The 25,918-nt window shown below is 41.1% G+C and overlaps 1 protein-coding gene across 1 annotated transcript in view; it reads left to right on the forward strand.

Annotated features, from left to right (window-relative positions):
- P3H2 (prolyl 3-hydroxylase 2) overlaps positions 1–25,497 on the forward strand; it is a 148,823-nt gene extending 123,326 nt beyond the window's left edge. Inside the window, exons 5-15 of the mRNA XM_007083551.2 lie at positions 687–829; positions 1,165–1,254; positions 3,546–3,586; positions 4,868–4,962; positions 11,080–11,207; positions 11,767–11,862; positions 12,329–12,479; positions 13,352–13,469; positions 14,447–14,522; positions 19,857–19,997; positions 24,510–25,497. Coding sequence (XP_007083613.2) covers positions 687–829; positions 1,165–1,254; positions 3,546–3,586; positions 4,868–4,962; positions 11,080–11,207; positions 11,767–11,862; positions 12,329–12,479; positions 13,352–13,469; positions 14,447–14,522; positions 19,857–19,997; positions 24,510–24,602 — 1,172 coding nt within the window. The 3' untranslated portion in view covers positions 24,603–25,497. The remainder of the gene's footprint in view (positions 1–686; positions 830–1,164; positions 1,255–3,545; positions 3,587–4,867; positions 4,963–11,079; positions 11,208–11,766; positions 11,863–12,328; positions 12,480–13,351; positions 13,470–14,446; positions 14,523–19,856; positions 19,998–24,509) is intronic.
- The last annotated feature ends 421 nt before the right edge of the window (positions 25,498–25,918 follow it).

Raw genomic sequence — 25,918 nt, forward strand, 5'->3', positions numbered from 1 at the left:
GAGAGAGACAGAGCATGAACGGGGGAGGGGCAGAGAGAGAGGGAGACACAGAATCGGAAACAGGCTCCAGGCTCCGAGCCATCAGCCCAGAGCCTGATGCGGGGCTCGAACTCACGGACCGCGAGATCGTGACCTGGCTGAAGTCGGACGCTTAACCGACTGCGCCACCCAGGCGCCCCAAGATAGTACCTTTTAAACACCTGAAATCATGTCTTTCCTTTTGTCTGTGGCTATTTTTTTTTTTTAAATATAATTAACATATGGTGTTACATTAGTTTCAGGCATACAACCATTCTATGCATTACTCAGGGCTCATCATGATAGGTGTAGTCACCATCTGTCACCAAACAACATTATTACAATCTTATTGACTGTATTTGCTGTGCTGTGCTGTACGTTTCAAGTCTGTGACTTATTTATCATATACCTGGAAGTTTGTACCTTTTAATCCTCTTTATTTATTCCTCCCATCCCCCTCCTCACCTCCCCTCTGACAACCATCAGTTTTTTCTCTGTATTTGAGAATCTGTTTTAACTGGTGACTATTTTTGTGTGTGCTCTCCAGCCTTACCTTGTCTTCCCTCTTATTCATGTTGAATGCTGACCTCTAACAGTTTCTGGATTTCTTAAAAATCCTCTAGATGGACGTAGGCTAACTCTAATGCTGCAGCTCTCTGGCGTTTCAGTTGGTGAATATGTGAAAGCCTTGGAGTGTGCTAAAGCTTATCTTCTCCTCCATCCGGATGATGAGGATGTACTAGACAATGTGGATTACTATGAGAGCCTGCTAGATGACAGCAGTGACCCAGCATCCATTGAGGCCAGAGAGGTGAGACCAATGTCCTGAGAGGAAACTGCATTCTGTGAGATGCACTGGGCAGAACTGGTAAAAATGTAGCACCGCTCTTAAAGCTATCTAGCAATTCAGTAAATGTTGTAGAATTCAGTTCTTTTGTACTTTGCTTATTTATGCCAGGAGCATATTTTTCTCATATGTGATAGCTTGTGAAAATCTGTTGAGATGGAGACTTTTTTTTGTAGCTGTGCATATTTTTTTAGCTCATATGTCACTGTCTAATGAAAAATATTTCCACTTGAACATTTATCCTATTTCTTAACTGTTATTTAAATATAAACTTTTCTTTCACTTTTTTTTCCCTCTAGGATTTGGCAATGTTCGTGAAGCGTCATAAACTGGAATCGGAACTAATAAAATCAGCTGCAGAGGGTCTGGGATTTTCATACACAGAGCCAGTAAGAGCAAAGAGGAACAAGAAAACGTTTTCTTTAGAGAACTATTTGATGGACTTCTTATTTATGATTTTATTTCCCAGCTTCAATTACTGAAAATTCCAATCTCTTGCCTTACATTGACAAAACCCAGGAAGTTGGGGGGGGGGGTGGTGTTTATTCAATGTGTATGCTAAATGTTAAAAGACTTTAACAGATCTCCATAGCACTGAGACTCAAAGTCAAAAGCAAACTTTTCTGGGGAGAAGTGTTTTGTACCTGATGCATTTACCTCAGGATGGTTTTATTTATTGAACTCTGGATGCAACATTTTGTATTTCTCTTATACATTTTAACCATTAAAAGACTTCAATCCCTGCTGAAGAACAAAATCGATCTCCATTTTACTATTCATTGTGCTGACTTTCCTCCACTTGTCCGTGTTCGCTTCCGGTCATTCTGCATGTGAAGACACGCTTTTTGCAGAACCGGCACTGTGGTACAGAGAGATCTCTGTTCTGATTTCTATTTAAGGTTTCATAAGCAATTTCTACATGTTTATACCTTTTTAAATCATTTTTAGCTGCATATGTGGAATTGACATGCAATGAATGACGATTTTCTTGAGACTGAGCGTTTGTTTTGTTTCTGACTTTTTTTCTACCATATTTAACGCAGGAAGCATTTTTCTCTGTATTGAACTATGAATAAATTCCCAGGAGTGGGATTATTCTGCCATCAAAGGATATGAGAAGTTTTAAAGTTGTTGAAATTGCTTTTCTAAGAGAGTTTTCTCATACCTTCATTGGTCCTAGCAATTCATAAAAGTACCAGTTTACTGTGGTGCGTAGGTGGCTCAGTCAGTTGAGCATCAACTCTTGATTTTGGCTCAGGTCATGATCCCAGGGGTGTGGGATCAATCCCCTTGTTGGTCTCCACACTGAACATGTAGCCTGCTTAAGATTCTCCGTCTCTCTCTTTCTCTCTCTCTCCCTCATTCTCTCTCTTTCTCTCCCTCTGCCTCTCTCTCCCTCTCGTGTTCTATCTCTCTCTTTCAATTTTTTTTTAAGTACTAGTTTACTACAAACGTCTCAGCAATGGGAAATAACATTTTAAAATCATTCATATTTCTTAGGTACAAAATGGTATATCATTGTTGTTTTAACTTGTATTCCTTTGATGACCGGCAAAAATAAATTTTTCACATATTATTATTAATTACTTTTCCTCTGATTTGAATTATCTGGGCATACCTGTTTTTTATTTGCTTACCTGTTGGTTAACTACGTATAAGTTCCTTATATAATGTACATTATCATATGTTTATAAAAAGCACTATTATGGGCTCTGTGCTGACAGCTTAGAGCCTGGAGCCCACTTCAGATTCTGTGTGCCCCTCTGTCTGCCCCTCCCCCACTCACACTCTGTCTCTTGCATTGTCTCAAAAATAAATAAACATTTAAAAAAATTTTTTAAAGCACTATTAGTAATATATTCTATTTGTAACATATTTTTTTTTTCATTTTTGTCTTTGTTATGTCAGTTTTTACTGGCACATTAAAAAAAATTAGGATAATTTAAAGTATATAATAAACATTTCTCTTTTTTTCTTATTTTGAGAGAGTAAGAGAGTAAGAACAAGTCAGAGAAGGGCAGAGCGAGAGGGAGAGAGAGGAAGAGACAATCTCAAGCAGGTTCTGCATGCTGTCAGTGCAGAGCCCGACATGGGACTCGATCTCAGGAGCCGTGAGATCATGACCTGAGCCGACTTCAAGAGCCCAGCACTTAACCGACTGAGCCACTCAGGCACCCCTCTAATAAACATCTTTAACATACTTATAACCAGCCCTACTTACTATTTTCCTAAAATTTCATTCTCCGAAGAGACGTCAGAAAAAGTCCTTTTATGGTCCTACACAGATGATTAATCAAGCTGTACATTTCTGTGTGTTTGTTTTGTTCAAAAAACATAAGGGAGTTGGACTAAATGATCATGTAATTGTCTTCCTGACACCAAATTCCAAATAATTTCTTGGACAAAAAATATAAATGCTTAGGCTAATTCCATGCTACTTTAAAAAATCCATTTGTGCAGCATATTGTCTTTGCCAAAATAGCATCAACTTTAGCTGTTTTTTTTTTTTTATTAATCTGTTTAAGTTATTTACTGGATCTTTATACAGTGTGCAAGTTTCCCAATGATTTAGGTCTTTTGAGTGTTTTAAGCGTATATTTTATTTTTGTGAGTTATGTTTTAGTGATAAAGCTACTGAAGTGGTTTTTATGTTTGTTTCTTTGTTTTTAACTTAAAACAGAATTATTGGATCCGATATGGAGGACGACAGGATGAGAATCGGTGAGTTCTTCATTCAGAACACAATCTGTTTATTTTTAATGAGGAGAAATACTTAGATTCATACTCATTATAAGGACCTTGTCTCTATGAAATAGGCAAAAATACATAATTAAAAGATTCCACACTGGGAATTAGTTCCTCAGCCTTCTGGTCCCAGCTCTTCCTGTACTTCTGTGTGACCTTGAGTGATTTATCTTCCTTCCCAGTCTTGTGTTTTTCCTCCAGTTTAAGGGTTGGAGCAGGTGATCCCTGAAGGCGAAATATTCTGTGATTCTAAATCAGAGAAAATTCGATGCTATTTGTGATTTATTAACAGAATTGAGCTTAATTTTTTTCTTGTTAATGCTGAATTGTCTTACTGCATTTGAAAGCAAGAAGCTCAAAAAGTTTCACTGCAAGCTAAAATATTAGGTGGAGCTAATCTAACCAGAAGTGAAGGGACCTTGTTTTTCTAAATGATAGAAGTGAAAAGTCAATGTATATGTTATGAACAGTTCAAGGAATCCTAGAACGTTGGAGTTACGTGTTTGAGATGACATGGTCTATCCTATTCATTTTCAAATTCAGAAACTGAGGTTCTGAAAATCCTATTCATTTTCAAATTCAGAAACAAGGCAAAGGACTCTCTCAGAGTGTCACTGCAAGGGACTGGCAGATTGAGATCTTCCTATTCAAAACTCTGTGGTCTTTCACTAGGCTTCAAGGCCTCAACCTCTGGGTGGCCTAAAATTATCAGAAGATACCCAAGAGTGCACCTGCATATTTGGGCTTATTCAATCCATGGATATTGAAAGGACATCATTGCTATGATCTGGATGTTTGCCAAGTTTAAAACTTGTGTCTTCTTTCTTGGAATAGTCGAGAATCACTACACTAGGTCTCGGTTTATTTCTATTCAGTCATTGTTCAGTGATGCACTCTGCTCCAGACAAAAATAAAACACTCTGAACATTACAAAGATTCACACGATAATTCTTTTCTCTCTGTTGAGACTTAATGTCTAATCCCAAGGAGATAAAGTTATGGATACAATTAACTGTAAAAAAAAAAAAAAAAAAAAAGGTGCTAAGGAGATTTAGAGAAGTGAAATAGAGCACAGTCTTTGAGGAAATAGAGGTCTTCATGGAGGCAGTGGCAGTTAATTTGATCCTGAAAAACAGGTGGACTTGTGCAAAACAAAAATACACAATATGGAGTCACAGACTACCTGAGTAAGGTGGCTTTTGTCTTTGAGCATCTTTATGCAGTGAGAAATTCAATTCCACCTGTTTTTAACGGCAGGGTCCCTTCAGGAGTGAACGTGGAGGGGGCAGAAGTTCATGGATTGTCAATGGGGAAAAAATCATCACCCAAGATAGATCGAGACTTAAGAGAGGGTAAGTATCTGTGCACTTTTACTCACAGCAGGAGGGAAAGGAGATGAGACTTGGCTAGTTCTTACTAAAATTAAGGAAGAGACCATTTTCTCTGGAAAGTAACGAGTTAGGACTAAGCTAGGACATTTATAAAATTCTGAAAGCAAGCCTTAAAAACAAGACTGTCTCAGATTTGTGTATCATTGCCTTTGGTTTTCAATATAAATGCTTCCAAGGTCACTCCCTCATCTGTTTCCCACAGGAATCCCGTGAGCTGGGCAGGGATTGAATGATCATTGGGACCCTCGGTTAAGTACCTGAGGCTTGGACTGTTCCCAGGGCTTCCTTCTGTTGTGCAGTGAGTGAGTGCTAGATAGTGCAGAATAGACTGCATCAGGGGAACTTGAAGAGGCAGGTCATATGGATATACAAGAGTTAACCTAAGATGCCTGAGGCACATATGCTTGAGCAGGGCTCTGAGTGATAAGTAGATTCTAGTGAATTGACAGAGGTGTGGAGGGGGCCGTTCTGCTGGATAAAACAAGTGGAACAAAGGCACAGAGATAGAGCAGAACATCATATGCCTATTTACATCAGTTCAAAATTAGTGCAAACATATATAGAGTGTTGTCAAAAGTAGTTTATAAATGGAGCTAAACACTGTTATAATAATAAGTTATTGGCCCCAGTGATGGTACTCAGTTGTGACCCTTAACAATTATTATGATAGCTATCTATTTTAGAATTTTTCAAGCAAAGTTACCCACCGTTTGTTTGAATACTGAAAGCATCTCATGTGAGACAAGTGTCCTCACTTCACAGGCAAGAAAAGTGAGGCTCACAGAGGTACAGTGACTCGCCTGGTGTCTCAACAGCTCTTAACAGGTTGAGGAGCCATTTGAACCCAGGCATTTGAATCCAAAGCCCATTTTCTCTTCCTTACCTGGAGATGGAACATAGAAGTGTCTAGATATCCAAAGTGTATCCTTTATTGATTAAATACGTGCACGATAAGAAGGCTTTAAAAACCTGCATTGAGAAGTACAGTTCTCCTTTCCCCAACCAGAGAGTATGTCAGCACATTCCTCTAGCTGATTTGAAAATTTCTGGCTCTCTCTAGCTCTCACATTTCCCAGCCCTTTCCTTCCTTAGCTTCCAAGTCAGTTCGAGGCAGTAAACAGGATAATATGCTCATCTAATCTGACCTGGACCTCAGTCTGCAGCCACAAAGCCCGAGCTGTTTTACAAATGCCAGAGAATTTCATGGTCAGCCAGAGTTCACACTGCTTTTTAAGCTGAGAAATCACCCAGGAAGTACATGCCAATAAGCCAGCACTTTTCTGTGGATGTTTGGGAACCTCCAGGATAGTTGCCAAACTTCAAAGCATTTTTTTTTTTTCTGGCTACCAGGCACTCTGATGTCCAGAACCTGACTAGGAAGGCTGGTATAAAGAGTAGAGTGGGAGACTGTACAGGATGGAGAGAGACCGTGATTGGCTGGGCTACCAAATTCTGTCCTTTCTCTAGAATTTGCTTAGTTGAACGGGCTACCGCTTCTTACGATGTTCTCTGGGAAACCACTGGAAAGCCTTCTGGGTAATCACTGGAGATCTAAATAGTTTCTAAATCAGTGGTAGTGGTAGACAGAGGCAAAGTTCCCAACCAGAAAACACTTACATATCTTAGTCTGGCTGAAAGATGTCAGGGAGGCAAGAAAGGATGCATGCTTCACTGTGTAGAATACGTTTCAGCTTTTCTCATCGTCCACAAAGCCATCATCATCTATTCTGGTTACCTAACAGTTTTTAGTAGTATTCCAACTGGATGGCTCTTAAACACTGCAGGAGTGACCCAGGACAGCATCGCAGAGTGACACCACTCCATGGAACGTGCCTCTCCTCTCACTAAAACCATCTGTCACTTACCCATTCTCCTTTCAATACCAGTCTCCAAAGGTCTTGCTCCATAATAATCCCAGTCAGTATAGTAGAAATAACACTGAACTTGGAATCAGGAGTCCCACTTTCCAGGATCAACTAGTCTGATGTGCTGTGCTGTGATGGATGACTAAAGACTTGGTGTCTCTGGGCTGTATGACCCTTGGCTGTGAAAGAAGCCTTGCAACTTTTTGCAGAAGACCAGTGTGAAAAGTCTTTTGTAAACCGTAAAGGGCTATGCTCACATAAGGGCTTGTTACTCAGCACATCCCTGTTGTGACTTGTATGATGTTGTAATATTTACGGTCAAATGCTTCTTCCTGCCATGTGAGCCACAGGCAGTGAGCACAAAGGAATATTTTCCTAGACGATCCCTCTTTATTGCAACCGGAGAGTCAGAGCCAGGCACATACTTTATGAATGAGAGAAGAATTAAGTTGTTTAACTAAATCTCCTTGAGCTGTGGTTAAGAGTTGGCTGAAGCCATCAAATCAGGCCCCAGGAACCACAACTTATTGGACCACATTTTTATTTTTATTTCAATGTTTTCCTCTGTCTGGTGTGCTACTAGTCATTTGTAGGCTGCTAGATGTGCATTTTTGGATAGCAGGGTTTGTTTTGCCTATTTTTTTTTTCCTTTTGGTTAATAGTTGGGTAGTTGGTTGTTTTTCTGTTACATGCATGCGTAGGAAAGCTCTGTATAAAACTCTCTGCTTAGTGGTGATTCTGTTAACTACGTGAAAAGCAGATATCTAGAACAGATTCTGCCTGAACCTATTGGTGTGTAGGGAGTTAAGACTCCATGCTGCATTTTGTCTCTTCACCTGATTTTTGTGTGTTCCATGTGGCATGCCTGGGGGAATTGTCGATATCCCAGTAGCACTTTTTAAAATATACTCTTTTATGCTTATTAAGATGCCTCAGTCACAACATAACACAATATACCAGGCATATTTGATGATAATACTATAATAATCAACATAATAATACCAAATACTTATAGAGCACTTGATAATGGTGGACATTTTTCTAAATGTTTTAGTTTTAGTAACTGTTAAAGCCATATTTGAAAATAAGGTAATTATATTTAAAGTAATACACTCTCAGCATAGAAAAGGAAAAAAAAATAGGACAAAGTACAAAGCAACTGAGCTCACTAAACCCTTATTCAGTCATCCATTTTTATTTGGGTTTTATATCAGAAAATGCTTTTCAGCAAACCTACAAGTATCTTGTCTTGCTTGTTGACAGACCATCTCTTTTACATTTCTAAATGGGAGTGGAATATCCAGTTTACTTTCCCAGATATTTGAGAAACTGCCTCAATTTGGCAACAAATGTTAATCAGCTGTAGAGATTGGAGCAGCCTTTCTCAAACAACCTGTGTTTTATGTTAAGAGGTTCTGCCGGGGAGTGTGGGGGGTCTACTGTTTTTTTATTGCTACCAAAAAATAACACAAATGTAGCAGCTTACAATAACATGCATTAACTATGCCATAGTTCCCACAGTTTCTGAGGTCAGGAATATGGGGATAGCCTAGTTGGGTCCCTTGCTTCAGGGTCTGTCATAGGGTCTGTCAAGTAGTTGATCAGGGCTGGGGTCTCTTTAAGGCTTGACTAGGGAATGATCTTCCAAGCTCAGATGATAGAATTTGGTTCTGAAAGTCTTAGTGGATGGAGGTGTGCATTTCCTAGTTGATTGTTGACTGGGGGTTGCCTCATTCCTTGCCACATGAGTCTGTCTAATGCAGCCACATGCCTCATCAAACTGCAAGTGGAGAAGGCAATAAACTGAGTCTGCTAGCAGGATAGAAGTTGCATTCTCATGCAATGCAATCACAAAAGTGACATCCCATCACTTTTTCTATATTCTGTTGCTTAGAGGCAAGTTCAAGGCCCCACCCACACTTGAGGAAAGCAAATTATGCAAACCCATGAATTCCAGGAGGCAGTCATCATTAGGGGGCCATCTTAGAGTCTTTCTGCCTGAAGGAAGGAAGGAAGGAAGGAAGGAAGGAAGGAAGGAAGGAAGGAGGAAGGGAGAAAGAAAAGGAGGGAGGGAGGGAGGGAGGGAAGGAAGGCAGGGTAAGATTAATGGTGAGAACTGCTTCATATTGTTTTGATACTCAGGATATTCATAATGCCTGTGTAGATACTAAAAGTTCTAAGAAATTCTCTTAAATCTTACGTAACCTAGTGCTCCCAAACACATTTGATTAAGAAACTCTTTTTTCATCAAAAATTTTCTGCGAAACAAAGGCACTGAATTGTGTATGTATGTGTATTTTTTTTAACTCATCCAAAAGATTGGTATTGAAATTATAACTTGTGGTTATATTCCTGGAATCCAAGAAATTCTGTATTTATAAGGTTTGATGTGGCCCCTAGTGGGTCATGTAAATAACGACCTTATAGCCAAGTACTACCATGAGATTTCATACCGCATTGGGTGCAGTTACTGTCACATCAACACCAGTTAGTAATACTTCAGTGGTTGAAGGCTGACAAGAAATGAAGTAGAACAAACTGGTAAGTAATGTATTAGGACCAGATAAAGGCCCAAATTCATCATGGAACACTACAATTTCATAGTAATTTCAACAGAGAAAAGTTGCAGTGGAATGAGTCATTACACACCAAAAATACTATGAAGCATGCTGGCTGAAAAGAACCTGGGCCAGATCAGTTAGAATATTCACATGGAAGGTAGCTTTCTTGTTTCTGCAAAATAACATTAACCATTTCATTAAGATCATTAACTTGAATGTAGTTGGTTTTATGGTCTTGCTTTTATTTAATGTTGTGCATCAGTTTTGGAATGATAGTTATTGGAAACTCTGAGGATAAATATACCATTCATAGTTCTATCATATTGTAAGCATGGAAGCAAAATTGTGGCAAACTAATGTGTCAGCCCTGCCCCTCCTTGGGGGACGTTTCCTTAACAGATAACTGTGTATTACCAAAGATTGAGAAACACTGTCTCTTCACTAATTGTGGGCTGTGGGGACTCTTTCATCCTAACTAGACTAATGAATTTGTTGTTTTCCCAACTTTGACTGGTTTTGTTTTCAAGAAATAGAATAGACAGAAACTTCGACTGGTTTCTTCCTTCTTTAACTGATGTGTTTTAGGCCAGTGGGTTGGTGACCATTGCTTGACTAGGGGAAGAAGGGAGAAGCTGTGCCCCTTCTCCCCCACCCCCCAGTGCCTCCATCCAGGCCAAACTGTTGTTACTGACAGCACCTGCGTCAGGTCCCTTTGGAGTACTATAAAGAGCAAAAAACCTGTTTTTCTTTTCTGTTCGGTTTTCTGGTCAAGAGGGTTGTACTCTGTTACATCTGAAGATTTCCTCACCAGCAGAGGCTTTGTCCTTCAGTCATAATGTCTGTGAGGAAAGGGCTTTGTCAGGTCTAGATTTTGTAAGCTACCACCTAAAACATGACCCCAGAGCATCACCTTCTGAAAAGCCTATATGGGCTAATTTCATAAAGATGTGGGCTCTACTCATGGAGAGAGCAGGTGGCTATAGGAAACCTTCCTGTGCAAAGAAAATGATATAAAGATTTTCCCAGAGAACAGAGAAAAGCAAACATTCCAAAAATAAGACCATCTAGAGTCAGTTAAGTGGTGGAAGAAGACGGGGAAGGAGTTGGCTGGCTTGGGTGTGACTGTTCTGGTGATGGATTTACCAGCTGAGTTGTGGAGTGAAGACATTTCTCTACAAACAAGTGAGACTGAGGTGTGTATCTCATGTGTGGGTGCACAAACATGTAATCAAGTAATTGCATGTGATGTTGTAACAGAATTATGGACCAGGGGTTGTGGAGAAGGGTGGGTGCTGTTGCCCAGAGAATTCTGGAAGGTCTTATCAGAGTCATCACAGAGAATCCTGTGAGATTCAGAGTCTACTTTATAGGCTCATCACTGGAATCAGGTGAAAAGATGGTTTATCAAACCCCAAATACTAACAAATGTGTTGATATTATTGTGATGCCATGGAGAAGCCTGACAGTCAGACATCTGTCTTTTTTCCTGAATCCATATTGAATTTATCAGGCTTCCAATTTGTCTTTGCCTTCTTAAGCATTCATGGGCAAATGTAGTCTCATGAATTTCACATTGAAAACTGTTGGGTGCTGTGTGCTCACACCCTTGGGAACAGAGGTAACAGAGAAGACAATGTGTTCTGTCCCTTCAGGTGGTCCTCTGCTCTACGAGAACATCACGTTTGTCTATAACTCAGAGCAGCTGAACGGGACCCAGAGGGTTCTCCTGGATAACGTCCTGTCGGAAGAACAGTGCCGGGAGCTCCACAGCGTGGCCAGTGTGAGGACCAGAGAGGGAGGGGAGCCTGATATTGGGCTGGCCTGGCATGAGCCCTGGAGTTGTCTGGTCCTGGGCTCACTTGGAGTCAGGAACCAGATCTAAAATATTACTTTCTTTAGGACAGGGACATTGACTGTGGGAGCATTTTCATAGCCTTGTTTGGAATTATCTTACTTTTGTCTAGATCTGGACACAGAATGGATCTGGGGTAGTTAGTGGCTTCATACCTAGAACAAGAGCCATTCAGCCCATGCCCTGGCTACCATATAAAGTCACTGGGAGAATCTCTTTATTTTAATCGATAATAAACAAATATATTAATCATTTATATTCTACCCATTTCTACAAAAAGTGATATTTTGTAAGGAAATTGTAAAGTTTAAATAAAGATATCTCTTTTGATTGGAAGAATTAATGATACCAGCATCGTGGTACAAAATAGGGATGGTTCTGAGTATTGACTTTGTTCCTTAGCTTCCTGGCAGTCAAGGAAAAAAATGGAGACCTTATTAATTCATAGTTGTTATTAATAAAGCATCTTCTTGTGTATTGCTTCCAGGGAATCATGCTCGTTGGTGATGGATACAGAGGGAAAACTTCACCCCATACACCCAATGAAAAGTTTGAAGGTGCCACTGTCCTGAAAGCACTCAAGGTACAGTCATAGCTTCTTTTGGGTTTGGGTTCCTAAGTGTCAACCCAGGACCTTCTGTTTTAGATCCTTTCATGTAGTCACCAATTTATCAAACTTTATATCTCATCAACTTGCAACTGACAGATAATATACAACACCCCTGTCTTCAGGGAGCTCCTGGTCCATTGGTGAAATCATACTGAACCACGTGATTATCCTGTACCTCAAGAGGCATCATTGGGGAGAAAGAGGATAGTTCTCTAAAGGAGAGAGGATGAAGAGATTAGCTTTCAGTGTTCCCTCTGTGATTAGGAAGGGTGACTTTCAATGGCTCATTTTACTAACCCAAATCCACAAGCATGTAATCGTATTCCCACTAGTCAATGCAGACATGCCATCCCTCTGTTGCCTTACTGAAACCTAGTGTCTGTTTTTCTCAAGTCTTCCAATCAACCCAGTGCTATTTAGTGTTCTTATTTTTCTTCAGTTTGGTTATGAAGGCCGAGTCCCACTGAAGAGTGCCCGTCTGTTTTATGACATCAGCGAGAAGGCTCGAAAGATTGTAGAATCCTATTTCATGCTGAACTCAACCCTGTATTTTTCCTATACACACATGGTCTGCCGAACAGCCCTGTCTGGTAAGATTCCAGAGTGTGAACTTGTTCTCTTCCACCCACAGTGACATGAGAAAGAAAACAATGTAACACAAAGCTCTATTACATTTTAGACTAATGGTTTAGCAAAGTTCCAAATTCCTAAAACAGAAGAAGCTTGCTAATCCTTATTTTTCCCTTCCTTCTTTTACTCCTTTTTGGTCACCTAAAGTTCCAAACGACCATTGTTCTGCCTATCTTTCCTTTCAAGTCCATTTAAGCAAGTAGCTTAAAGTCACACAGAGAAATACTTTTCTGCTTTAGGCTTTACCTTCCAGGGAATCAGGAACCTGGAAATCACGGTCCCCCTTCGCATCCAAAAGCATTAAGTAGAAGCATGGAAGATGAAGGGATTGTTGAAAGATATGTTCTTAAAAAGGCAGAGACTGCCTCACTCCCTGCTGTCATTATTTCGTCCCTAGATCTTCTCTTCCACACCCTCCTGAGTAGGAGGGAAGGGACAGTGTCATGGGAGAAGACTTTAAGACTTTAACATGTGAACTTTCAGCTGAATCTTTTTTTTGTTTTTTTTACATTTTCATTTCACCCCTCCCCTTTTTCTGCCCTACATGAAGTACAACCCATGGAATGCAGGGCAATTCAATTATGTATGTTTATGTCAGGAAACTTTTATAGCAGAACAGGCAGATGTGACTTGCCCAAGGTTTTACATCAAGTTTGCACCAAACCAAGACCAGTCTCTTGACTGCCTATCTGGTTCTTAAATCTATCTGGGTCTACTTATGTCTCCAAAAATTTCCAAAAGGCACCAGCGATAGGAGAAGACAGTCCGGTTATCAGCTCTGCTGTTAGAGGTTACTGCTCTCCTGCCATTCTCTCCTTCCATTTTCTGGCAGGTCAGCAGGAGAGAAGAACTGACCTCAGTCATCCCATCCATGCTGACAATTGCCTGTTGGATCCTGAGGCCAATGAATGCTGGAAGGAGCCTCCTGCCTACACATTCCGGGACTACAGGTACAACCAGCACAAGCTTCTAAAGCAAGCTTCTGCACAACAGTTATCAAAAACCCATGGAAACTAGAAAACTGATCTGTTTTGCTTGTCATTATATCCATCTCTGTGAGGCAGAGATTCTCAAATAAGCTCCCGAAGCAGCTGCCACAACCAGGAAGCGACGTGATCATCTCATATTTTTGCCATAAAATTCCAAGAACGTTTTGTTGCATCTTAATCCACAACGTGCCCATTTTGTTTTAATGTAAAAACTAAAGGGTTTTTCTTTTGTTTTGTTCTGTTTATTTGATCGTTTGGCTTTCACCGAAACATATCCCTTGTCGTATGTATAGTTTAGTCTGAGAAGACCAGGATATGCTGTCTCAATGCACAAAGGGATCTTACAATGCCACTTACCTAGGTCAGCCTTTTATACATAAGAAACTGGAAAGTCAGAGGAAGAAATGGGATGTTATGTAAGTGTGTAAAGAGAATTGTCAGGAGGTATAGCCCTCATGTATATAGTAGTGTGTTAATTATTACCGCAGCGTGCTCCAGACAAAAACATTTCTTGAGCACCCCCTATCTTCAAGGCAAGACCACACCTCCTGGAGTTCTGTAGCTACTTAGGGGAAAAATGCATCCTTTAGAGTTACAAGCATAAAAGGGAAGAAGAGAGTTGTAAGTAGTGTGGGCAGGTGCAAAGGGGTAGATTAAATCTAGTTAGGTGTTCTTGGGAAAAAGTGAAATGTGAGTTGAAGTTTAAAATAGAATTAAAATTTTAGCATAAGTGAAACAAATAAATACTTCGGGGGTAGGGCCCAAACTATATCTGTCCTTACTTACTCTTTAGGGTTAGGAAAGTTGGTTATTTCAATGTCTAGTTCAAAAGACACTTACCAATCAGGCTTGTCAGTTTACAACCATTTGTCAGTATTCTGTGATGATGTTTTTGTAAACATATAATAGTATACATTTTTTCTTTTATTTTCTTATAGCGCTCTCCTATATATGAATGATGACTTTGAAGGAGGAGAATTCATATTCACTGAGATGGATGCCAAGACTGTGACTGTAAGTAAACCTATGCAGGCAAATTTATGTAGCATTTATCTCAATCTTGCCATTTTCCGAGGACTCACAGACTATTGGATTTCAAATATCTGAGCTTGAGAATTCAAGAGGTATAAAGGGGCCCAATAAATGTATACATCATAAAATGTTAGAAATGGAATCACCATCTGGGGTGCCTGGGTGGCTCAGTCAGTTGGGCATCTGACTTCAGCTCAGGTCATGATCTCACAGTTCATGAGTTCGAGCCTCGTGTCAGGCTCCATGCTGACAGCTCAGAGCCTGGAGCCTGCTTCAGATTCTTTGTCTCCCTCTCTCTCTACCCCTCCCATGCTCATGCTCTGTCTCCATCTGTCTCAAAAATAAATAAAAACATTTAAAAAAAATTTAATAAAAAAAAAGAAATGGAATCACCAATCATATTTAATATTTAATATTCTTTAAATTGCCCATCTGTAAAATGGACTAGAAGATATATATACACACATATATATATCATATATATTATATATACACATATATATACTATATATATTATATATACATATATGTATATATTATAGATAGTACATATATTATATATATTAGTCTGATGGAAGGATAAAAACACCGATTTCTTTTTTAAAATTTTTTAATGTTTTATTTATTCTTGAGAGAGAGAGAGAGCATGAGTGAGGGAGTGGCCAAGAGAGAGGGAGACACAGAATCTGAAGCAGGCTCCAGGCTGACCTGTCAGCACAAAGCCTGACATGGGGCTTGAACTCACAAGTGGTGGGATCATGACCTGAGCCAAAGTCGGACGCTTAACCAACTGAGCCACCCAGGCTCCCCAAAAAACACCAATTCTAAGTCATCCATGCCTAGGGCTAGACAAATGATTCTACAGAATAGCTTTCAAGCAACGTGGTGTTCTATATGCTTGGATTGAGCATTGGGCTCTAGACCTTTAGTTATCAAAATGTGTGTGTGTACACACACACATATGTATATATATGATTGACTGTAAGTAAACCTATACCTGAAAATTGATATATATATACATTCATACACACACACTTTGGATGAGATTCTAAATACGCCTTCATAGGTAAAAATCAACAGTTAATTTCCATCACTCTCTTCCTAAGCAAATCAATGCCTCTGGAAAACCAGTCTACTGAGTTAATAGGCCATATAGCCAGCATCCTTTGGACTTTAAGCCAGAGCACATACACCATGGTAGGGAAACATGTTTTCCAAGGGAAGAGATAATTGAATTGTAAATGGATTATGTAAATGGTATCTTTCTTCCATACAAAATCTAAATAGTTGAGGCATGTATCTGACAAACTTCAAGGATTTTGCATTATCCAAGCTATTTCCACAACTTTTTCTGAATTTTATGTTTTTAATTTCCTATTTTGTACCCTTTACTCATAGTGAAACATCCATATATCATTCATGGCATACCTACTGGGGTATAAGCAGATGAGGGGGAAGCCTATGGAAATTGTGGTTAAGGTTGTCCAGAAACATTGGAATAATTAAGAAAAATTATTTCATACAGTTTCATGCAATGATGTATATCTAAAAGGCTATCATGACTCACACTTTTTTGTAACAGCTTAAGTATCAACAGAGTATTTTAGTGCTTCATGATCTGGGAAATTAAATCAAAATTGATGATCCGGGTCGTTTATAATCCTGACACAAAATTATCTTTTTTTTTTTTTTGAAAAGCTTCTGTGCAGAAAGCATTTGTTTTCTGAGCTCTGCTAACACTAAAACAAATTTTTAAATGCTTGCATCTCACACAGTTGGAAAGAACATCAGACAGGTGGTTGAAAAGATTTCTTTACTTCTCCTCCATCTAGTGGCCATATTTGGAAATGCTCAATGTTTGAAAGTAAGCGATGCCTGGACTACAATGTGAGAATCAATCATTCATTAATTATCGAATGCAAGGTTAACTGTAATTCTGCCCCTTTTTTTTTAAATTAATGTTTATTTACTTTGTACAGAGAGAGAGACAGAGCATGAGCAGGGGAGGGGCAGAGAGAGAGGGAGACACAGAATCCGAAGCAGGCTCCAGGCTCTGAGCTGTCAGCACAGAGCCCGACGTGGGGCTCGAGCTCACAGACCGCAAGATCATGACCTGAGCCGAAGTTGGACACTCAACTGACTGAGCCACCCAGGCGCCCCTGTAATTCTGCCTTTTAAAGATATAAAAGCAGATAATACTGCTGTTTAATGTAGCTATACTTTTAACAGAAAGTTGTAACTATTTTAAAAAGTACTGAATCTAACCACCACTACCCCCCAAAAAAAGAAGAGAAATCGATTTAAACAATGTTTTGATTCAAAAACTCCAGGTTGACAGATTCATTTTCACAGATTAACTCTACTTCAGATGAACACATATGGTGGAGTTTTTAAGGCATTTTGTGAGTAATTAAAATTCTTAGGTAATCAGCCCAAATAAAGAGAAATGGATAGTGTTACTTTTCGTTTCTTTGACTCTGAAGGGAAAAATGAAGCAGAGAAATGGCCCGACTTAGGGCTTTATAAGGAAGAAAAGTCTTCTAAGGTTTTTACTTTGGAAAAGTCTGGGAAGTGCATGAATAACTAAATGGTGGCTAAAGATTTACATCTACAAGCACAACACAAAGGCTTCTCTGACTTTTAATCATCAGTTAGATGGAAAGCAAAAGGAATTTTCTTTTATCATACTTGGAAGATACATGGATTATTTTCAACAGCAGCATGTTTGTAAAACATGAGTATTTTGGGATTTGGGTTTCTCTGCAAGTTTGAAAGAGATGAAATTTAATAAGTTCTATTTGCTTCGTGAAAAGTTAAATTCAATATGAAACTGTGTGCCAAAATTATGTTTACAGTCATCTAAATTTCTGAACATATTTTCCTGTAGAAGTAATGTTATAAGTGAAAATTGTTTATTCCTTTATGTGGCTGATATATAACAGGTGACGCACTCCATTTGATAAAATTAGTTGTAGAGACTTCTGTGAGCCGACACACCTATAATCAATTCCAAATGCTTCAAACAGCTGATAGCTTCTTTTCCTACACTTTCCCAAGTTCTTCATGTATAAAAGTACTTTCGATTCACCCAATTCCATCAGGGAGAAAGCATTAAATTGTCCCCACACACTTTCTTCAATATTGTAAAATGTTACTGCTGACATTTGATAATCACACAGAAGCATTGGCAACCACGTGTGGTTGAGTGAATCCTTACCAGCGCCAGGGCATAAGCCACTCAGAAAACTGGAAACTAGATCTCAAAGCGGTGTGTCTAAAAAGGCTTTTCACTGGACTTCATATGTCCCAAGTATCATTTATGTTGCTGTTTCTATGTGGAAATGTAAAACACATTCTTTCTCCAGAAAAATGAAATCAGGTTGATGCCAAGGGCACCAATACCTAGCAAACTCTCTAGATTTACCTTAGAAAAGTCACCTTGATGAAGCTGCATAAGGAATCAACTCTCTCGGGGCGACCGAGTGGCTCAGTGAGTTGAGTGTCCAACTTCGGCTCAGGTCATGATCTCACAGTTTGTTTGAGCCTGATGTTGGGCTGGGCTCTGTGCTGACAGCTTGGAGCCTGGAGCCTGCTTCGGATTCTGTATCTCTCTCTCTCTCTCTCTCTCTCTCTCTCTCTCTCTCTGCCCCTCCTCTGCTTGCCTTCTCCCTCTCCCTCTCTCTCTCTCTCCTCTCTCAAAATAAATATTAAAAAAAATTTTTAATGCATTTTAAGAAATCAACTCTCTCCAGGAAAAACAAATCACTCCTCAATTACTGTGAATAGAAGAGTAACCAGCAACTGCTTTTCTCTGCTCTCCCCTTTAACACACACACACACACACACACACACACACACACACATATCTCAGACTTTCTGACTCCTTAATACACCTCCCTCCACCTTTTCATATGTAGGTTATAGTCTAGGGGTACCTGTGTTAGGTAGTATCCAAGGGATTCAGGAAATTTTGCAAATATTCCTCCTGAAGCTGGCAGTGAAAAAATATAACCTCCCATTTTAAGGTGAAGGAAACCAAAAGTTCTTCTAATGGGCATGTATTCAGAAAATAACTAGTTAAAATGAGCCCCTCTTATCCAATAGTAGAATGGTAACATTTTTTTTCTTTTACTTTAATGTTTTTAATGTTTTTTTAAATTTATTTTTGAGAGAGAGAGAGAGTGGAGGAGGGGCAGAGAGAGAGAGAGACAGACAGACAGACAATCTGAAGCAGGCTCCAGGCTCTGAGCTGTCAGCACAGAGGCCGATGCGGGGCTCGAACTTGTGAATCATGAGATCATGACCTGAGCCAATGTCAGACGCTTAACTGACTGCTGAGCCACCCAGGCACCTCTACTTTACTTTTCTAAGCTGTAGTATGGAATGAGTAATGTTTCTGTGTTTCTCAAAAAAGAAAAATTAATTCTACTGACATCAAGCATTTCTTAAAATACAGAAGCAAGGCCCCTTATATTCTGTTGGTTAAGTTCACTCGATTTGGAGAACCTGCTCATTTGATCTAACATTTAGGCTCCCCTAGCAGTGTCCCTTTTCTCTCTACCCTCTTCTACTTAAACATTAGTGAACAGTTTCACCTGAGTGACGCACAAGCTTGGAAGGACTATGTCGATCATTTCAGAGCCCTGGACGCCATGGACTAGGTCTCCTCAAGGGGTAGAGTGTTCTCATCACTGGAAGGATTAAAGCACGTGCTGAGGACCATTGGACAGGCATATTGTAATGGCAATTGAAGCATCATATGAAACTAGACTTCCCTTTTATTGTGAAAAGTTCACAAACCATAAATGTACAATTAAGGACAGAGGAGGAGTGCACCCATGGAAAGCCTACCTAGATCAATAATAAAAATCTACCACACTCTAGATGTCCCCTTGATTTGTTTTTGTCATCCCACAATTCCACAAATATGAAATAGACATCTACGTTATGCCAGATACTGTGCTAACACTCAAGGCGGGGGTGGGGGGTGGGGGTAGGGGTGGGGAGGAATAAAAGAGACTTTGTTTTCGTGGAGTTTGCCGGCCATAGGATAGCATGTATTGAACACTTGTTCTGTGCCATGGACTGTGCCCGCCATTCTCCCTGAATAATTTTGTGACTCAATTAGATATTATTTTGAACTCATCTTTGCTTTACAGATGAGGAAATTGAACCAATCCATGTCTATTTCAACCCCAAGATTCCATTACTTTGATGCAAAACTTGACCTAAATAATCACATAGAAGGGTAGAGAAAGGGGTCATAGAATTCCCATGATACGAAATTGAGAGTCTAATTTTCACTTTCCTACTCAGGCCTCTATCAAACCAAAGTGTGGGCGCATGATCAGTTTCTCTTCCGGGGGAGAGAATCCGCATGGAGTGAAGGCAGTCACCAAGGGCCAGAGGTGCGCTGTGGCTCTGTGGTTTACCTTGGATCCACTTTATAGAGAATTGGTGAGTATGTGATCCACTCAGAAGGCCAATTAGATGCCCGAAGACCTGCTTCCTTGATTGATTTCTCCGGAAAGTCCTTTCATTGTTCCATACCCATCAGGGATCTTAGAGATCATAAAAATCAATCAATCAACCAACCAGGTTATTACAGAGTCCTTTATTTCTGGTTTCCAACACTGCCTCTGTTTTCCAAGCAAGCTCAAATTTTCTTGTTCAGATCCATGATGAAGCAATTATACCTCTGATGCCTGTAGTGTGAGGTTGAGAGAAAGATGAGGGGCTCGGAAGGCATTTCTTGATCAGATGGGTTCTAATAAGTGAATGTTTGTGGAAATAGACATCAGAGTGATAGCTGGCAGTCTCTAGTTAGTCTTGAGCTTAGTTACAAACTGTGGCTTCAGGAGAAAGTAACTGCTTTCTGCTGGGCACCAGAAAACTGATTTGTTTTCTCAACAAATCGTTAAAAAGAGCACTGAATAACTTATGAGACACGTGTGGAAGATGATGAGTGAACCTGGAAGTTTATTATTATTTATTATTAACTTAAACATTAGCTATTAAAATATTATTATTACATTGGAAGGAGACAATCTGAATAAGGGACCGTGATCCCGTCCTTCTGGATGCCCTGACCAGAGGTAATAGTCTCTATCTGTGAGGCTTCAGAGGAATGAGACCAATGGGTAAAAGCCCATGAGAGGAAAATGTTGGCTCAACATAGGAATGACTTTCAAATTGTCACGACCTTTTGGTGGAGTCGCATGCTTCGGAAGCACCAAGCTCCTTGTCACTAACTGGCTCCAGCCCAAGCCTCGGCAATAGCTTGCCATGGGATGCTGAAATGGAAACAGAAACTTCGTAGTCTTCCATCCCCTCCAGCCCCGAGTACTGACAAGCTCTGAAATTCTAGTCTTTAAAATGGCATTCTGTCCAACTTTCTCTTTAGAGACCTTGCTTGGATTCACTTTAGTCAGAAACTGTTTAAAATTAATTCCTCTGCCTCATACTTTTTTGCCATCAAGTCTGACTCACACGGCTTTTAGGCCACGTTCTGTAAGCATTCTTTCACATACTTCATTTACAGAAGATCTACTTCGTGCCCGGGAAACTCTGTTAGGGGCCCTGGGAGTGCAAGGGTGACAGAACATAGTCTGTGACCGTGAGGAGCTTGGAGAAGTCAACAAGGAAGTAGATCGAAGACAGCAGTGTGGGTTTTGTAGGGGGCATCAAGACGCTTACTCCTGACCGAGATGATAGCCATCAGTCAGGCACTGAAAGGAAAAAGAGTGGTCCTGACAGGGTTGGGGGGCAGAGCACATAGTTCTGAAGACTACAAGGGGGCACCGAACAGTCTCCCTCAGGTGTGATTCTTTGCTTGTGCTTCTCCACTCCGAAATGCCAACACCGCCCCCCCCCCCTCACTCCACCACACTAGACTCCTGCATTAGGGAATCTAGACAGATGAATAGACAGGGAGGGTCATATGTTATTGGAACATCATCACACTCCTTCCTTTCTTTAGTGTTCAATTGAACAGACATTCAGTCTGTTTCATTCCTGAGTATCCCAGCCCTCTCTTCCAAGATATTTTCTATCAAAATAAACTAATACAAAGAAAATTCTTGTGGCTCCTTCCTAATCCAGAGAGCTTTGGGAAACTTCTCCAGAACCCGGGCAGTAGCGGCATCTAGTGGTCACAGGAGGGAATGACCAGAACCTCTTGAGCAACTACTAGAAAATTTAGCCTAGGGGATTCTCAGGCTCTGCTCCGCACTGGAACCACCCGGAGAGCTTTACAAACTACTGGCATCTGTCTTCCATCCTCAGACATTCTGGGGATCTGGGGATCATTTACTGATACAGAATGTGATCTGAGTGTGGGGAGCTTTAAAACTCCCCAGGCAATTCTAACATGCAACAAAGTTTGAGAGTCCTGAGTTCGGTGCGTCTTCTCAGACTAAATCCCCGAGCAGGGAGAGCCTATGGAGGAGTCGTCAGAGCTTGCCGATTTCTGCACGTGCTCTAGATTGTTTTGAAAGTATCAATTCCCAAGGAGTGGATAGCATCATAAATTCTTAAGGATGTACAATATCAGAAGCTTCAGTTCCCTGTACACGCAGTTCCAGCTCACGAACTTCTTTCCGTTCAGGAGAGATACGATTTGGGATGTCTCTCGTGGCAGTCAGATTTGAGAGTCTGTGCCATTTTTGTACATCAGTTTGTTAAGCAGCAAGTTATTGTTTCCACGTTCATGAAGTAGCGCTCAGGCATCTTAGCATCACAGCAGTTTAGTTTCTGTTATTTCGTACATTGGGTCCTTTGGGTTGACTTCATGTAAGCGTCATTTTCAATTCGGAGGTCTTGAATGGAAAAAGGGCTTTGTTTTCAAGCCACCAAATAGTTTTCCCGTAACTTGCTGCGCAAGGCGTTGTGCTAGGGGCCAGCAATAGGCAACATGGACTACATAAGACATACTCCTGTTTTCAAGGAGCTGGAGGTCAGAATGAAGATTGAGTGCAAGAGCTAAAGTAATTAAAACACCAGGTAAAATTCAGTAAGAATTATTAGGGGCAGTTGCACATGTTAGGGGACATAAAGAGGAAACGAGAAAAGCTTCATTGAAAAGATGGCATTTAGCATGCAGCTGAGAGAGACATACTTGAAGCAGAGAAGGGACCCTTCATCCACTCATGTGTTTACTCATCAAATATAATGGAGCCCTTGCCAAATGTCAGTGGGTTTTCTGGGCACCTGAAATACAAGAATGACCAAAAAGATGAGCTCTCCTGCTTTCATGGCACTTAACTTTTAGTCGAAAAAGAAAATAAGGAAAAGAGGAAATAATTGAGAGATGTCCAGGTGGTGAGAAATGATGTGTGGAAGAGGGAGCAAGGTAACTGGTTTGAGAGTAAAGGGGAGGTGACAAATCGTGAGGGTGCTCCAGACAAGTGACATGTGAGTTGGCATCTGAGTGACAAGAAGAAGCCAACTGTGATAAAGGTCCTGGGAAGAGTATTCCAGGTAGAGACCAGGTTGCAAAGGCCCAGAGATCAGAGGTGGCTTGGAGTGGTTAACACACCAAGAAATCCAGAGTGGCCAGAACATGGTAGGCAAATGCAAGATGGACAGTGGTCTGAAAAGGGGACACAGAGGAGGAGGAGTCAGACATGACAAACTAGTTAAGAATCATGAATTCTATTCTAACTGGGGTGGGGAAGCCATGTGCCCTCCTCTGCTCCCCACTTACCCCCCAACCTAGGAAGTTACAGAATAGGAAAGACATTGTCATACTCTAGTACGTACAGGAAAGGAAGCATCTGGCCTACATGTTGTGGGCTAGAATAGTGATAGAGAAGGTGAATGAACATGGAAGGCTGCAGGTGCCATTTGGAAGTATACCAACTGGGCCTGCTGATGGTTTGATGGATGGAGAAGGGAATGCCTAGGATATGATGGAAGCATCCAGAAATACCTTTAACCTAGACTAGGGCAAGGGATTTCTTGGAAAGTGCTGCATTCGGGGAATTTGAGGTAACTCAGGAAGTTACAGAACAAGGTGAGGTGAAAAGAGAAGGCAAGGAGAACCAATGAAGAGAGAAAGTTCTGACTCGGGCAACTCCTTATAAGCACATCAAGAAGATAGGGCCTGAAAATTCAAGTAAAAAGAACCCAAGTAAAGGTTGTGAGCTGTGAACCAGATAGTGACAGGGTCCGAATTAAAGTGCAGAAGGCCCATTAGAAGCATGTGTGAGTGGGTGTGAAATGGGAATATGATTTGGAAGCTGAGTTCGATGAAGAGAGCCTAAACCTGTGGTTCTGAGGTGGGAGCAATTTTGCCTCCCAGGGCACATTCAGCAATGTCTAGAGACAGAAGGGAGGTGCTGCTGGGTGCCTGGAGTGGGCAGAGGCCAGGGATGCTGCTAAACATTCTACAGGGCACAAGCCTACCACCACCACCAAAGAATCATCTGTTCCAAAATGTCAGCAGTGCCACAGTTGAGAAATCCTGTTCTAAACTAAGGCAGCAGTAATGTGCACTGAAAAGGAGTGGAAACAGGAGGTAGAACAGAGGGGAGTAGGTGATTTATCAGACCCAAGGAACCATGGCTGGGCTATTAGGGCAAATGGTGAGCAGGGGCAGTCTTCACTGACAGAGAGAACTTATGTGGAGGACCAGCATAGGTGTGCGGGGCAGAAAACGCTGACTCCAACCTGAACACCGGATTGAGAACTGAGTGGGAGACATCTATGGAACCACAAAGTAGAAAGGGTATGGATCAGTTGAATACACAAGACTTCTTGGCCAAAGAGAAATCTTGGAAAGTAATTGCTTAGGGCATGAGGCAGTAAGCAGAAGGCACCAGTCGAGGGACAGAGATGAGGTTTAGTCTTTAACTGGATCTAGCACCAATCTATGCACAGATGGATGCCTGGAAGTGTTTGGGAAGCACCTGCCACTGGGGCTGATTCTGATTCTTGTAAGAGAAATGTGTAAATTATCTTTTTTTGTAGGAGCGAATACAGGCCGATGAAGTGATCGCAATTCTGGATCAAGAACAACAAAGGAAGCATGAACTGAATATCAACCCCAAAGATGAGCTATAAAAATGAGGAAAGAAAAAGTTCTATCAGATATTTATTTAAATTGTTAATCTTATGAGAACCTTTTTATTTTTGTACAGAGCCATGGTATAAATTAACAGGTTAATCCGAGTCACCAGAGCCCCCTTTTGTTCTCGAGGATGCTTGCTTTGCCTCACTCAGCCTGTCTATCTTGGTTTTTCATCGGGTCATCAACCCTCCCCCACCCCAACCCCCACACATGTGCATACACACACACACCTCGTTTGTTGCACATGCGAAAGCTGAAGCAGAAAGAATAAGCGCATTCTTGGTGAAACTACACCTCTCATGCGTGCTCCAGTTCTAAAGTTAGCGTGTGATTTGGACGCGAAGCCTTTCTGGCCCTGTGCCCTTGAGCAACACCCTCTCCCAGTCCTGGCAGCCATGAGCTGGAGTCTGAGGAGCCCCCAATGGGGTCTGCACTGCCTCATGCGTCACTGATTGGCTCTGAAAAGCATGGCAAAAGACGGAGGGCCCCAGCCTTCGCAGGGCCTTGGTGGAGTTAATTGGCTCTGGTATTTTCACCTGAGAACAAAGTGACACTGGAAGCTTCTATTCATCCTCCACAGTGCTCCAGAAAGGACTGCCCTCAGACTTGCGTCTTTTAAAAGGTGGTTCAGTGGGTTGAAGTAGAAGGACTCTTCACCCCGGTGACTTAGGAAGAAAATCTTCAATCCTGCCTGAATCAGGGCACCGCCCACACATTGCCTGAGTGTGGGGTCCTTTGGCCAGAAGGGGCATTTCGTAAGAAAGATGGATTTCTGACTGATTCCAATATTCACCTGCATGTATTTCGGTGTCCCCTCATCTTTGCTGCTATCCAGTTCACAGATTTGTGCTTGTGTCTGATTGTTTAATACAGGGAGCCTTATTCTAACATCTGGCATTTATTTGTCTTCTCCCAAATGTTTGGTTTGTCTTCACGGAATGGCTTTGTGGCTTTGTGGACAGCCCAGGGACACCATTGGGCCATGACTAGTTCTGCTGGCAGGTGCTTTGGGGCCACAAGGAAAATGGAAGCACTATTTTTGAAGGAACAGAAATGGTTAGCAGCGGTGTTAGTCCGGAGAACCACTGGTCTGCGGCCAGAATTCTCAGGAAGCTCTTCAGAGACATTGTTTGGGGTGGAGCCCTGGGTGGTTCTGGCCTGGGGGAGCCTGTGCCGCTAACCAGTGGGAGATTCTCTGCCTCTTCTGATGGGCACTGGTAGAGGAGTAGTTCTTAAGTGAGCCAGCAGATCAAAACGTTTTCTGAAAATCACATTTACTCTTTTGCTGTTTATGATCGTGGTTGACAAT

Source organism: Panthera tigris, chromosome C2 (assembly GCF_018350195.1).
Source record: "Panthera tigris isolate Pti1 chromosome C2, P.tigris_Pti1_mat1.1, whole genome shotgun sequence".
NCBI lineage: Eukaryota > Metazoa > Chordata > Mammalia > Carnivora > Felidae > Panthera > Panthera tigris.